Source organism: Malaclemys terrapin, chromosome 4, assembly GCF_027887155.1.
Source record: "Malaclemys terrapin pileata isolate rMalTer1 chromosome 4, rMalTer1.hap1, whole genome shotgun sequence".
In the NCBI taxonomy this organism is placed as follows: domain Eukaryota; kingdom Metazoa; phylum Chordata; order Testudines; family Emydidae; genus Malaclemys; species Malaclemys terrapin.
The window spans coordinates 52,755,353-52,769,815 of NC_071508.1; the positions used below are offsets into that span (position 1 = coordinate 52,755,353).

The 14,463-nt window shown below is 39.5% G+C and overlaps 1 protein-coding gene across 4 annotated transcripts; it reads right to left on the reverse strand.

The window, feature by feature from the left end:
• Positions 1–1,056: 1,056 nt before the first annotated feature.
• Positions 1,057–8,628, reverse strand: CALCB (calcitonin related polypeptide beta). 4 transcript variants are annotated; one of them, XM_054026899.1, is made up of 5 exons: positions 8,549–8,628; positions 7,021–7,116; positions 6,523–6,654; positions 3,328–3,512; positions 1,057–2,953 (listed from the first exon to the last, which is right to left on the reverse strand). In XM_054026899.1, the coding sequence occupies exons 2-4, from the start codon at positions 7,104–7,106 to the stop codon at positions 3,353–3,355; spliced, it is 378 nt and encodes a 125-aa protein (XP_053882874.1). In that variant the 5' UTR covers positions 7,107–7,116; positions 8,549–8,628; the 3' UTR covers positions 1,057–2,953; positions 3,328–3,352. The 4 variants fall into 4 exon arrangements, with proteins under 4 accessions (XP_053882874.1, XP_053882873.1, XP_053882871.1 ...); XM_054026898.1 differs by having other exon boundaries at positions 3,328–3,515; XM_054026896.1 differs by lacking the exons at positions 1,057–2,953; positions 3,328–3,512 and adding exons at positions 4,769–5,685; positions 6,193–6,267.
• Between the last annotated feature and the right edge of the window lie 5,835 nt (positions 8,629–14,463).

Below are 14,463 nucleotides of genomic sequence, written 5' to 3' on the forward strand. Positions count from 1 at the left end.
CTGCGGTGGGCATGCCTAGGCCCAAGGCAAAGGGTCCAGGTCAGCCCTGGCGAGGGGGCAGGACCTTGGAGGGATCCTGAAAGGCCCACGACAGCCAAGAAGCGGCAAGTTTGCTGGGGCTGCCGGAAGCTGGGCCACATTAGGAGGCACTGCCCTCTCAAGGGAGTTGAGGGTCGGCTGATGGAGGTACCTGGAGGCCCGGGAGGGGCCACACTGGAGAAGGTGACAGAGGCTGAGGTGGAGATGGTGGGGACCCAGCAGGGAGTCGGGACCCAGACCATCACAGAGCTGGTTGCCAATGGGGAAACCCAGACCGAGTGGGCCCAGCAAGAGGCCGGGATCCAGGTGGTCATGGGACAGGAGACTAAATGGACTCAGACCCTGAGGGTGGAGGCTCAGGGGGAGTCTGACCTGCATACACGGCTGGAGGCTACAGAGTGAGCCCTCCACGAGGCTCAAGCAAGTGGAGTGAACCTCGCGAAAGAGTATGAGGCCATTGTCGAGCAGGAGTCCCATCTGCGGAAACAGCTGGAGGATTCGGAAAAGAAGTGGGCGGCTCTGGAGGCGCACGGGTGACTGGTCCAGGCCAGGTGTGACAGGTTGGATCACAGACACCCCCTTCGGAGCTGCCACCTGATGTGCAAAGACTAGCTCTGCTCCTGTTTTCCCTGCCAGCTCAGGACTCCAGCACCCTGTCTTGCTGAGCCAGACACTCCCATCTGCTCCAACACAGACCCAGGGTCTGAATCACTTGCCCCAAAGCTGCAAGTTTACCTGGAAACAGCTCACAGAAGTGTACTTGTCTTTAGCTATCAGATGCCCAATTCCCAATGGGGTCTAAACCCAAATAAATCTGTTTTACCCTGCATAAAGCTTATGCAGGGCAAACTCATAAATTGTTTGCTCTCTATAACACTGATAGAGAGAGAGGCACAGTTGTTTGCTTCCCCCATGTATTAATACATACTCTGAGTAAATTAAAAAGTGATTTTATTAAATACAGACAGTAGGATTTAAGAGGTTCTAAGTAGTAACAGACAGAACAAAGTAAGTCACCAAGCAAAATAAAATAAAATGTGCAAATCTATGCCTAATCAAACTGAATAAAGATAATCTCACCCTCAGAGATGCTTCAGTAAGTTTTTTCTCAGACTGGACACCTTCCAGGCCTGGGCACAATTCTTTCCCCTGGTACAGCTCTTGTTTCAGCTCAGGTGATAGCTAGGGGATTCTTCATGAGGGCTCCTCTCCCCCTTTGTTCTCTTCCACCCCTTTATATATCTTTTGCATAAGGCGGGAACCCTTTGTCCCTCTGGGTTTCCACCCCCCCTCACTGGAAAAGCACCACGTTAAAGATGGATTCCAGTTCAGGTGACATGATCACATGTCACTGCAAGACTTCATTGCCCACTTGCCAGCACACACACATACAGGAAGACTAACAGGTAAACACAGCCATCTGCAGACAATGGTCCTGGTTAGTGGGAGTCATCAAGATTCCAAACCATCATTAATGGCCCACACTTTACATAATTACAATAGGCCCTCAGAGTTATGTTTTATATTTCTAGTTTTAGATACAAGAGTGGTACATTTCTACAAATAAGATGATCACACTCAGTAGAGTATGAGCTTTGTAATGATACCTTACAAGAGACCTTTTGCAAGAAGCATATCCCAGTTGCATTATATTCACTTATTATCATGTTTTTATAAAACCATATAGACTGCACAACATCACACCAGGAGACACCCTTACCCCCAGGGGTGGTGATCTTTGGGGGAAGGTGGTGTGTAGCAGGGTGGACACCTGCTCCAGCCTGGAAGGGCCTGAGATAGCCCAGGGAGCAGGCATTGTGAAGGCTGAGCTGTTATGGGGAAGTGGATGCAGCTGGGGCCATGCCCCAAGCAGCCTCAGCAGGCCCTATAAAGGTTGGGAGCCAGGAGCTCAGGCCAGAGTCTCTCTCTGTCTCCAGAGAGAGAAGGGCCTGGCTGCAGGGGAGCTAGACACAGGGTACCTGTAGTAGAGCAGGGCTGGGGAAAGGCTGAGGAGCTGGGTGACTGACAGTGGCCTAGTGCTGAGGCAAGGTGGGGATAGTGGGTGAGAGTTCCCCAGGAAGGGGAGACCCAGATCTGTGGGGTACTGCCAGGGGGCAGCATCCCAGTAATAGGGGCACCGGGTCCTGGGAGGGACATGGGCGCCAGCAGAGGACACGGCAGATCACCAGCCTGCAGAGGGCGCTCGAGAGGCTGGTGAGCTGATTCCCCGAAGTAACCAGTAGGGGGCACCGCAGGGGTGAGTGCAGACCTCTTACAGGCCTGTAATTAGATAAGACAGGAGCAGGCCAATGATCCTTCTAATCTGGTATCCACATTTGGCTAATGCCAGATGTTTTTTTTTTTTTTAAAAACTATGCAATAAACTAACAATAAAATTGTTTAAATGAAAAATCAGTTTTTCAATCCAAATGTATCTAAAATACTTTTTTTAATCTTGCTTAAATTCACAAATGATACAATATTGAAGTGTTTTAAACATACTGTACAATCATGTTAGTTAAATGTTTTACATCAAGGCACAGCACACCATATTTTACAGATATGCCTTGACAGGCAGCAATTTAGTGTAATCCCCGAGATTTGGCAGTATTGCCCAGATAAATAGCATGGGTCACATTTCACATATATGCTAGAAGATAAATAAATAATAGATGCTCTCACATTTTATTTGAAATAGAATTGCATATAAAAAGAATATACAATAATTTAACTTGAATAATTAGATTGTTTTGTACTATACATAACAGAAGTGCTTTCATTTGTTTTTAACAAAACATTTTTAAATATTAGAAGGATGCAAAAAATGAGTCTTCTGTTTGGCCTTCTTGATTTATGGAGAAGAGTTGCTTTCATTAGAAACAAAAGGGAGTTAACATTTCAGTTTCATGGCAATCTGAAAGAAAGAAATCCAAAATTACCAAAATATTGATACTGAAATATTACTTGTGGTATAATGCAAGAATATCCACTGATTGAAACTATTACTTGAACCAACCAGCTTTGTTTTACAAGGTGATCTAACATTCATTACAACTGATTTAAACTTTTCACTTTACTTTGAAAAAAAAAATAAAGACCTTACAGTAGATGTTCTATTTAAATGTAAAACTGGATTTGTAACACATTTGGATTAACTATTACTGTTTTTCTAGAATCTAAACACCATAAAATCTATTTTTCATCCAAACAAGAATTCTACTTAAGATATTAGCAATGGTAACATTACCAAAGGAAGTATAGATTCTACATATGTTGCAGTGTGCTTACCATTTTCCAGATGTCATTCAGATGTTTATATTTGAGCATTTCTTCTTCGCCTCCCAAAAGCTTTAGATCCCACATTGGTAGGTACAAAGTTGCTCTTGCCCACTCCTCCTGACCTGCTCAGGAAGTCTGCCAGACGATGGGTCACACAGGTTGCTGTGTTACATGCCCTTTTCTGTGCTGTTACACTGCTTTTCAAAATAAAAAACATATATTTTACATAGAGAGACTGTAAAAAATACTTTGCTTATATCAACAGAGTGTGGTTCTACCTGGAAAAGTATCTCTCTAAAAATGGGATTGTGAAGTTCCATATTTATTGTGTTTCAAGGATTTACATATTATTCACTCAGTTTTTTATGAGTTTAAAAAATATTTTTCTTTTTCTAGCTAGCAGGTGCTACAGACTCAGCTCAGGTTGTGAAAGTCAGATTGGGCTCTTTCTCTCTTGCACATCACCAATAGTTAAGGTTGCCTAGACAAAATTATCCCCTCAATAACACTTGATCAACTCCATTCCCACCAGCAAATAATTGAAATTTAACAGACAACTGTTGATAATGCATAAGGAGTAAAAGAATCTAGCTAAGCCTCAGCTGAGTTGGTTCTGTAGTGCTGATGGAGTATAGTAGCAAAAAAACCTATTTTAGGTACTCAGATCAGCAGCTATGTCAGAACACACAAAAGGGCTGAAGTCCTGGCCCCATTGAAATCAATGGAAATTTTGTCATTGACTTCAATGGGGCAAGGATTTCATCCAGGAACTAAATCTACAGAGTAAGAAGTTGTCAGGGATTTTTAAATAATTTTTCAGTGTTGAACTGCACATAGTCATTTTCCTTCTTCCATATATCTGATTGCACTATTTAAACAGCTTTCTTCTTTATTTAAGCCTTCACTGAGCAAAGCATTAAGCATTTTAGTAATCCTACTGATTTCAATGGGACTACTCACTTGCTTAGAATTAAGCACATGCTTATGTGTATTGCTGGACTGGGGCCTTAGAGTACATACTTCTATATTCTTTGTTCAAGCCAGTCTCCTACTGAAATCTATGGGAATGTTGCTTGAGTTAGGACTATAGACAGGCCCAGAGACAGTACCATTGAAGACATCCCTGGTAACATGACAATTGTTTTCTGAACAGTTCCCATATTATGAGATATATGTAGTACAGAGGGAAAAAAAAGTTAGAGGTACAAAAGTAGCACTAAATCTGTTGTATTAAAGTAAAAGAATTAACAGAAAACAAGATTTTAAATGAATTACCCAGATATGAAAGCTCCCCTTTTTCATTCTTTTAATATACAAGTCTACCTCACAGGTTATTTCTAAAACTGATATACATGTAAAAAATCCAGTTAATCATGGTAATACATCACTGTAAAGAAGCTTCATGTAAATAATTTTAAGGAAAATGAAAAAGGAATATTAAAGTTCTTACCTGGATGAGTTCAATGAGAACAGTTTTAAACCTGGATTACATTTCTAGTGTTTTCACACTAGTTAATACATGCATTTCTTGATGCTTAGCCATTTCAAAAGTTCATAGAAATTGTTTTACTAGCTTAGATTGTGAGTGTGACTGATTATGTATGCACACATACATATAGAAAGCATTAAAAGGGTCTAGGAGTTCTCCCAGTGTATATGAACATAGTCAAATTGTTCAGCTATTCTGGAATTAAATTATTATACAACTTTTGTATTGTTCTGCATTTCTCCAGTTCTGAAGAAATTTGTAAAACTTTTCTAGAAATCTTGCATTCCAACACAATTAATTAAAACAACAGGCCTAATCCTCATAGAAAAATAGGTTTATTGAACAAGTGCATGAGCAGGCATGAAAGAAGAGTTTATCTGTACATGTAATAGCTAGAAATGAAAAGCTTTGTTTAGATTTTTTTTTAAATAAATGTCTAAGAAAATCAGTTGACGTCTCAAGGCAGTGCTGTTCATTCTTTTTTATTTTATTTGGTATATATTTTTTTCTAACTTGGTATGTGTGTTGTGTTCTTTATCGTCCTAACTTTAAGTCCATCTCAAACATTCTCTGTCGAAAACAGAATCAAAATAACATAGCAAAGTTAGCAATCAAGGTTAGATCCACATGCATCAAGTTAAAAAAAAAAGAGGGGGGAGAAGGGTGAAAATAAGCATGTTTAGTTGTTTCCCAGGGATTCCCCATAGTTTGCATAGCGTTCATTTTCCAGGTCATTCAGCACATTCCTTTTCTTGCCAGGAGTTCCAGCCCCGACGTCAGTACGAGGGTAAGTTTGCAATTTGTGCAATTCTTGAGACAGTTTGCCCAGCACACAAGTACTCAGACTGGCGCAGCGTTTGGAAATAGGTCTATCCAGGCTGCAGGGGGAAAAAACATGCCAAAAAAGTAATATAAATCATGCACATCCATGCATTATATTCCTAGATAAATAAGTATAATTAGGAGACAAAAAGAAAAGGATAAAATCCCCTCACACTCATTTCATGCAAGAGGGGGCACACTTGAAATCAGAGGGAGAACAGAGTTTTATCATGAACAAAATTAATATTGTTTACTTGATCAAGCAAATAGATTAGATTTTGGGATGCTGGTAGTCAAAGGATAGGAGGTTTGTCTTCCACTGTACTAGACATGCTGTTCAGTCTCTCATTCATCAACATGCTTTGCAATAGGAATTCATTAAGGTTAATGCAAATGTACTTGCATGCCTTGGCCCTGAGGGAGAGGGTGGCGCTGCGTGCACTAATAGGATGCCCCGCTTCAGCCAATGGCTTTCCATGCCTCACGACAGCATCATGCACTATCGCGACAGAGAATCCAGGAGCGATCGAACAGCCCTTAATACTACCACCGGGAAAACGTACCTCTTGCTGCCATATTTTAATACAACCCCCTCCTTGAAGTTCAACTCACCCTCCAATGTTTTTTTTTTATTTGCTCTCGGTTGTAAAAAAAAAGATAAAAGCAGGTTAACTAGGTGGAAACCATCAACCTGATACTGACACGGGAAAACATCTATGTAGTACCATCCCTTCCAAAGTATTGTACAAGGTCATCCGCAGTCCCATGGGAGAGGAAAATCTTAGCCTGCCCGAGTGTTTGCTGAGGTGGCTCTTGCTGGGAAATGAAATGGACACACAGAGTGGTCCTGCTTCCCCAGCATTTGTGCATATCCCCGGGGCTGTAGCCCTTACCTATTCCCCTCAGTCGCTTGTTCCAGGTCTTCCGCTGTCATCTGAACAAATTCTTTCACCAACGCATTTAATAACCGCCGAGCTTCGTAATCACTGAGTGTCACTCGATCCGTTATAGAGTCTAAGCCAGGTCTAGGTGGAGACAAGCGAGACAGAATGAATACAAGGATAACTGCTGCAGAGACTCTTGCATGCGTGCCCTTCGGTGGATGAGTTCTTGTATACGCTATTCCACATTGCTGAACGTGTCTTTGTCACTAGTGTCCATATGTATACCGAACTCAAGACAAAGACTACGCATTCCCTCACACAGTAGATAAGTAATCTATTGCATGTTAAAATATGAGCGTTACAAAAAAGTAATAGTGGAAGATCTACGTTTTCTCCTTTACTATAATCCACGTCCTATCCGCAGCCACGAGGAAAACTAAATGTCTCCATTCTGTTCAGATGCAGAGCTCCGAAACTCATGAGTTTCCACAGCTCTCTGCTTCTTACCTGAGTGGGGTTGCCTGGGAGCTATCCATCTGGCACATAACCAAGGCATAAACAGCAAGGAAAGATGAAATCTTCAGCATAACCATAATGTCCTCTCTACAACAAAGAGTCACATCAAACAATGGCCATTTTCCAACCTCCTCAATCTTAACAGATCTACTAAAGATGCAGTCTTTCTCTAGGCACACTTGGTAATAGGTTTCAAGTATCAGAGGGGTAGCCGTGTTAGTCTGAATCTGTAAAAAGCAACAGAGGGTCCTGTGGCACCTTTGAGACTAACAGACTGTTAGTCTCAAAGGTGCCACAGGACCCTCTGTTGCTTTTTTGGTAATAGGTTGTTGTTGTTAATTTGCTTTGGTCTTTTGCTTTAGTTTTCTCAAATAATTTTCAGATTTTTGTATATGACCAAATTGTAATATTTTGAGGTTTTTTTCAGAGTTAGGATTACTATCAAAATGTAACGAAAATGGGATTTAAGTTAATGCAGATCTGTCTATAAACTGATGGGAAACGTGTGTCTTCCCCTCCCTCCCCCCCGTGTTTGAAGCACTACACGTAATTTCATTTAATGTGTTGGATCTGAACTGGACAAAATGGCACTTCAGGTATAGAAAATCTTATGAAAAAGCATGAAAGCTAAAGCTATTGTTATTTTTAAAAGATGACCAGTACATTTCTGTATTCTCATTTTTGCAGAATATTAATACATGTTAATCCCTCTGTTTAATTTAAAAATTAAAAAGAATTATGTTTGCTTAGAAAACAGCACATTGTACTAAAGAGTGCTCACTTCCTGGTACAGTTTACATACTAATCTTCCAACTCAAATACAAATTAGATAAAACTATAAAAACAGGTCCATTAAATTGATTTTAATAAAAAATCCCAAAATTATGACCAAAGATAAATAAATCAGATGAACTCAAGTCAAGAGAGCAGAAAGGTTTAAAAATATCATATCCTGAAGAACTCCTCTCAATGACTCACAGTTTTATTTAAATATTTTTAGATTAACTTCACCTTTTCACTCATAAAGTAAAACACCTATTACTACCTGCAGCATATATTGCTAGCTAACATACAATGAAGGTTGTCACTTTTTAAATTTTTACCATTTTATAACAGATTTTGTGAAAAACCTCAAAATGATTACAAAAGAAATCAAGCTATGCAGCCCAATAATGTAAAGAGATTAGGGGTTTTTTTTTTCATACAAAATGTAATATACTACGCATTATCGGTTGCTTTCAATTATTCTAACGGGATTGTGTGTTCCTTCTTTTATCGTATCTATTCTTATTTTAATTTTATTTTATTTTGAAGAATCCAGTAACGTGTAATTTAGAAGACCATACGAAATCTAGCTAATTACAAATTATGCGTTCTCTGAATGCACAGAGAAAAATCAAAATAGAGAAAGGCAACACAAGCTGTAATTTGGCATCAGTTAAAGACCTTCTGCTGCACTGAAGTAAGCTCACCAAACTCTAGATTTAAGAAAAGAAAAAGAAAGAAAGAGCATGCTTACCTTGAAATGCAAAGCTTCTTAAGAAACAGTAAAACGTGGTGGAGGTTTCCTCAATATATGTTTCTAAATCGTGATGCTGTTCAATGCCTAAGTATCCCCCTTTTATATCTACCGCCAGGGTGAAAGTGTGTAGGCGTTTGACCGGCACTGGCCAGCCAATCACAAGGTCTGTTGGCAAAATGTAATCCAATCCACAACCGGGCACGAAACCCACCGGTCTCCCATTACGTCATCTTCCAGTCACTGAGTATTCCATTCACAAAATTTGCTAGTCAGTTGGCTACATGTGATAGGTTTATTTGCCCTGAGGTCATTGAACGAAAAAAAGACGGATCACATCAGACGATTAATGACAACTAAGGGAAATCGTCTCGAGTCATTAATAATGTACAGTCCACCCCCTTACCCCCACAAAAAGTACCATATCGTTTTAATGAAAAATTCAAAGGACACGTTATTTACTTATTAGAAGCGACATCTACTGCAAGAAATACCGCATTGCAGACAGAAAAAAGGACCTTGGCAACGGCGGGTTATCATTATTTTTTTAGTATGCAAATGCGTGGCTATAGTAATGTAATTGCATACATGTTAAACTGTATTTAGTATTTATTACATATATTTTCTAATAGTACAGTTTTTTGTTTCGTAACAAATTAAAACACGAGTGCAGAAGTTATTTCACTTATGTTACTAAATACGTTTAATTATATCACGTTAAGAGTATAGTATCTGGAGCAAATAAATCCGTTATGCGACGCATATTAGAAAAGTTTTTCCTTTGGTACCATGAAGCACGATTCTGCAAACCTTTACTCATGTGGGTAGTTCCCCTGACTTCAACGGGACTAAATTTTCAGGTTCCTGCCTGGGGATTGCCATGTTACGCATTTTCCCATAGTTCCCGGTATCTAATGTGGATTTGCATTTGGCCAAATGTATGTGGTAAATCGGGAGAAACGGGGAATTTAAAATAACTAAAAATTAAAACCAAAACATTCATGGAAAGTCCCAAAGCCCATTGAAACTAATATGAATCTTCACTCCGATTTCAATGTGCTTTAGATCAGGCCTTTTGTCTATAATGAATGAAAATGACTCCCCTTCCTCTGTCAACCAAGAAGAACCATTTCCATTTTCCCTCTCTTCTACAAGTATCGACCATGCTGAAGTCTTTCCACATAGCATACCTCGTATTCTTATTGTTAATGTAGACTAAATTCCGAGTTAAAGCTCAAGCAGCTTGCAAAATAAGTCTTTCTCTCTGGCTATTATATTCACTTTTCATAGGTTTTGAGAACAAGAATAACATTAGTCTCTTGGGTCATTTGAAGATTAGCGCAACCTAGTATGGTAGGCAGTGGTGTGGATTGTGGAAAGCAGGTCTGAAGAGAGATGGTTAAGACTGAAGGGATAGGAGTCTACTTTCCTTCCTTACAGGGACTTCTATTCAGAGTTAATACTTAAATTGTGACCATTTACTCTTCTCTATTTCTCCTTTGAACAGGACTGATTTAAACTGGTCTTCGGTATGCATTTTTTGGAGGACAGATTTTACATTCACTGAATCGAACGCAATTACTGTTCACAATATGAATTTGAATTCCCCTACAGGAAAAAAATAAAAATAATTGCACTGTCTTCTGTGACACACAGTTAAGACTCGTAGTTTATTTAATATAAACCCAGGGGAAATTGCATACTGAACTACTATGTTACCAACGGTAGCACCTGATATTGAGAAGTAATGTAAGACCCCATCTGTATTCCGCAGCAAATCGTCCGCAGAAAGTGTACAAACAGTGGGACTGGCCCGACCATCGTCTCTCAGAGGGGAGGATTGCTAGCAGATGTTGTAGCCGGTGTGATTCAATCATTTCGTGCTACGAGCCCTGTCTTTATTGATTGCCATAAATACCATTATATTGGCAGCTTCCTTTTTACAGGCTGCTTGGAGCAGCTGGAAGTGTTTGGAGTGTGTCTCGCATCCGCGGCTCCCCCCCTTCCTAGTCCAGAGTTGAAGTGGCCACGTTCCGGCAGCTACCCAGCTGCTTCCCTTTCCTGGGCACTTAGAGCTGCAAGAGCTACATCCGCAGTGGAGAAACCTCTGCCCGAGCCAACCCGGCTCAAGCTATAGGGTCAAATGAATCACTCCTAAAGAGTCTCTTAGTCATTGTGTAGAGGCGTTGTAGACGCGTCTCGAGTTTGTACACCTGCTCCATTACAGGATGGTTGGCTTTACTGTATATTTGTAAAGCTGTTTTGCTCACACACATTGACACAGAAACACATCCAAAGGAAAAGACCGGACAGCAAGTAGTTTTTCCTGTGGAAAATATCAATAAGGTGTGTACTTTCTCGGTGGGTCTTTTCTTCATGTCAGAAAAGCTCTTTATAAAGGGCAGTAATAGGTTCTGCCAACAACAACAGATGGGAATAAACCACTTTCTGTTTGCATCATCATAATAAACATTGCATTTTCTTCTCATTTGAGTTAAGTTTCCATTGTGCTATTGAGAATATTCCTGGTGGTAAGTATTATGCTTTTCTTTTACTCTGCTTTCCAAAGTGGGCGCGTGAGTATCCATCCAAGTACCGGATTTCAAATACATTCTGTTAATAACATTGAGTCATAGGAGAGGGAATCGAGTTACTCCTTAACAAGAAACAGAGCATACCAATCTGTAGCTCATCGCGGACCCGGGGTTCAAGCGTAAACCCTAATGTTATGCAAGCAAATTGTTCCCCTCTTGTTCATCTGATGAAGGGGAACCTTTGCACAAACCATGAGGTCCATTTGGCTGCCTTTCTGTCTGTATGCGTTTGGCAGGGATCCGGGAGTTGGTTCCAGTGTAACGGTGATACGGGGAGTCTGGAGGGGGAGCCAGAAGGGTGGTTACCGAGAAATCCCGCTCTGGGAGCGCTGGGGAGGGAGAAAAGAATTGCATCAGGCTGATTGCTTCTCAGTGCTTTAAAGCAGAAAAAGCCTTTTTATTGCACCCCGGAGACTTACACTGAAAACCTTTTCAGCCTTTCATAAGCATTCAAATTTGTTTGTAGAGATGATACTCTGTAGACATATAATATGAACTGATCACCCATGGACATAATTACTACGGTAGAAGCCAAAATATTTCTCTCCTAACCCAGACAGCTTTGGACCCCGCGAAATTCCGAAGGCGACCCCCTGCCTCTGACATCAAGTAGATGGATGGGAAAAATCTACAGAAGAGTTGCTGAGTCCTACTTCTACACAAAGCCATCACACCATGTGACCACAATATTAAAGCTTTCAAGAATGATCTGAAAAACTGAAAGAGACTATTCCTGAATGGAAATATTATCCAATACATATTCGATATATACACTCATCTATAATCATGATTTCTCCATTTACTTAAATGAATCATATATAGATATACCAATTCCTTTTTCATTGTTTCTCATTGTTGGAAACTACCGTCTACATGTGCTTGAACATCAAATGTGTGACGCTTTTATTTTAGGTTTAGTTGATATTTGATAATGAAACTTTACATTAACACTCTACTACGACCTTCCATTTCTGAAAAACTGGTGAAATTACATAACCATTTTACAGAATATGGCTAACAACACTTTAAAATGGGTAATTCTGCTCCCAAATCCTCATTTAAGAGATTAAAATCGTATTTCAGGAGGCGAGCAGCTGCGCGGAGCACTTTTAAAAATCGGGCCATTCATTTAGCCTCCTAAATTTGGATTTAGGAGCCTAACTTTCTATAATCTGACCTGTACATAAAATATAATTACAGGGATAGCTCCTGTTGTAGTAAAAATATTTAGGTCCCGATTGATAGCGTTTGAAGCAACAAGATGAATGCAAAATATGCGCTGTTTTTGTTAGTTATTTTTAGTTCTAAAGCATAAAGATACTTGATCATAGTGAAAACACGTTTGAAGACGCGCACAATTCACTGGCCACCTAAAAAAGGCATTGCTGATTTTTTTTTCTGTCATAATTTTTGGTTTTCCATTACCAAACTCTCCCCGTTCACTTTAGTAATAATGGTTGCGTAATACACCCATTTATAAGCCGTACACTTTGGATGATTGTAAATCAGCCTCAGGTTTCCTCAGATGACTAGGAATTCATGTCTTTCTAAACTCTCTAAAATTTTCCCTGGATTCAGAATTTAATGACAGTTACAGGTCTAGAGGGGGCTTCGATGTTTTATTTTATTTTCAGGCTTCCGACTTCAACTGTAAATGGCTTTATATAAGTGCACAACTATCCGGTAGATGTTATTGTTTAACTGTAAATTACCTTGGGTTTATAGTTTCCCCGAGATTTCTCCATATTTACATATAGAATTTCGACTTTTCAGTTTTTGATGAAAGTGTTCAAATATATTTAAGTTTTATTCCTCTTGCTTACACGAGGTATATTAACATTTTACCACGCCAGTACTTGCAATCTACATGCGCACCGAATTAATTTCATGTACGAAAACTAATCTAAAAGAATTATCATAATTTCACGGGATACAGAAATTAGTGGACTGCTGACTACCACTAGGGCTATTTCAAAGCTTTGCTAAGGATTTTCAGGGCTGCCACAGGGGTGAAATTCTTGTGTTTTTTTACAAGAAGGTTCACCATCCTCTCGGGAATTGTTGACCGTGCGTTTATATGGATTTCATCTACAGAAAAACAGAACAACTTATTTGCAATTGATATAATGTTCTAAAAGAAAATATAGGACACTACCCAAACTCATCTGAATTTGTGCCAACACGAAAGCCAAGATCACTTTGCTAAAAGCCATAACGAATTTAAAGATCAATCTGCAGAAATGAGAGTATCTTAACCTGAAATGCAGAAATGTGACTTGCATTTCACTGGAATCCCTTGGGAACAGTTATTGAAGTTTTTATTTATTGATTATTATTATGCCTTTTCCTTCTAACAGATTACTGGAAGTTTGATTTTAAATAACCCATTCAGAATGCTTATTTTCACCAAGGCAATTTCTAATACTCTATTGGAAGACTGAATTAATGTGTTTTGCCTCTTTGGTATCCTTATTTCCGGAAATTAGAAATATTTGTCTTTGAAGCAGACAAACAGGATGAGGTAATATCTTTCATTGGACCAACTTCTTGTCTTTAAAGCAGTCTGTCATTATTTACAGTTAATTCTTTGCTTCACAGGCATTACATTAGTCTTTTCAACATGGCCTGTACAGTTGTGTGTGTATATATATATATACACACACACACACACACATATACACATACCATAAAATACATTTGCTTAAAGGAATCCAGCTTTCCACATCCACATAAATATTTTCTCTCAAACATATAGATAGAGATGGGTTCATTGTAGCATAATTAAAAAGCTACATTCTCAGAGTTTTTGTTAGAGATGCAAATCTATAAAGCAATTTTCTCTTCAATGAACAGATTTTATATGTAATTTATTTATTTATGTTAATAGGAGAAGCCTAGGTTTCTCAATAACAGGACTTGTCCTGTCTAGACTAGGGGCAAAGTCCTGTTTAAAATTGTTAATTTTAAAAAGTTTTAGCTGACACATTTTAAAACTTAACAATTTCCCCTACTCTAGACCTTTCCATTGTGTCTTCTGATCCTGGTTAGCCCTGCCTGAAATTATGTTAAACAAAATAATAATGTTTACACTGTGTGTTTAGTATGGTGTTAGTTACCGTGTTCTAACACAAGCCTATAAACTGCACAAAGGAGCTGCACATGAAGGAAACAGGGAGAACAGCCACTCTCCACAGTGGCTCCACAGAAAACACCACAGACACACACAGTGGGCATGCGTTGAGATGGTGCCATAGATCCACATTTATCATACAGATCCAGTGAACTGTGAGGAATTGAATTCATGCCCCACCCTCTCCATGC

Bases quoted from the DNA above. Each gene is read 5' to 3' on its own strand.
- CALCB (XM_054026896.1), bottom strand. From the start codon at position 7,106: ATGGTTATGCTGAAGATTTCATCTTTCCTTGCTGTTTATGCCTTGGTT. The intron at 6,655-7,020 runs GTAAGAAGCAGA...GTCTCCACCTAG, and splicing joins TCCCAGGCAACCCCACTCAG to ACCTGGCTTAGACTCTATAA. The intron at 5,686-6,192 runs GTACGTTTTCCC...TTCCCCCTGCAG, and splicing joins TTAAAATATGGCAGCAAGAG to CCTGGATAGACCTATTTCCA.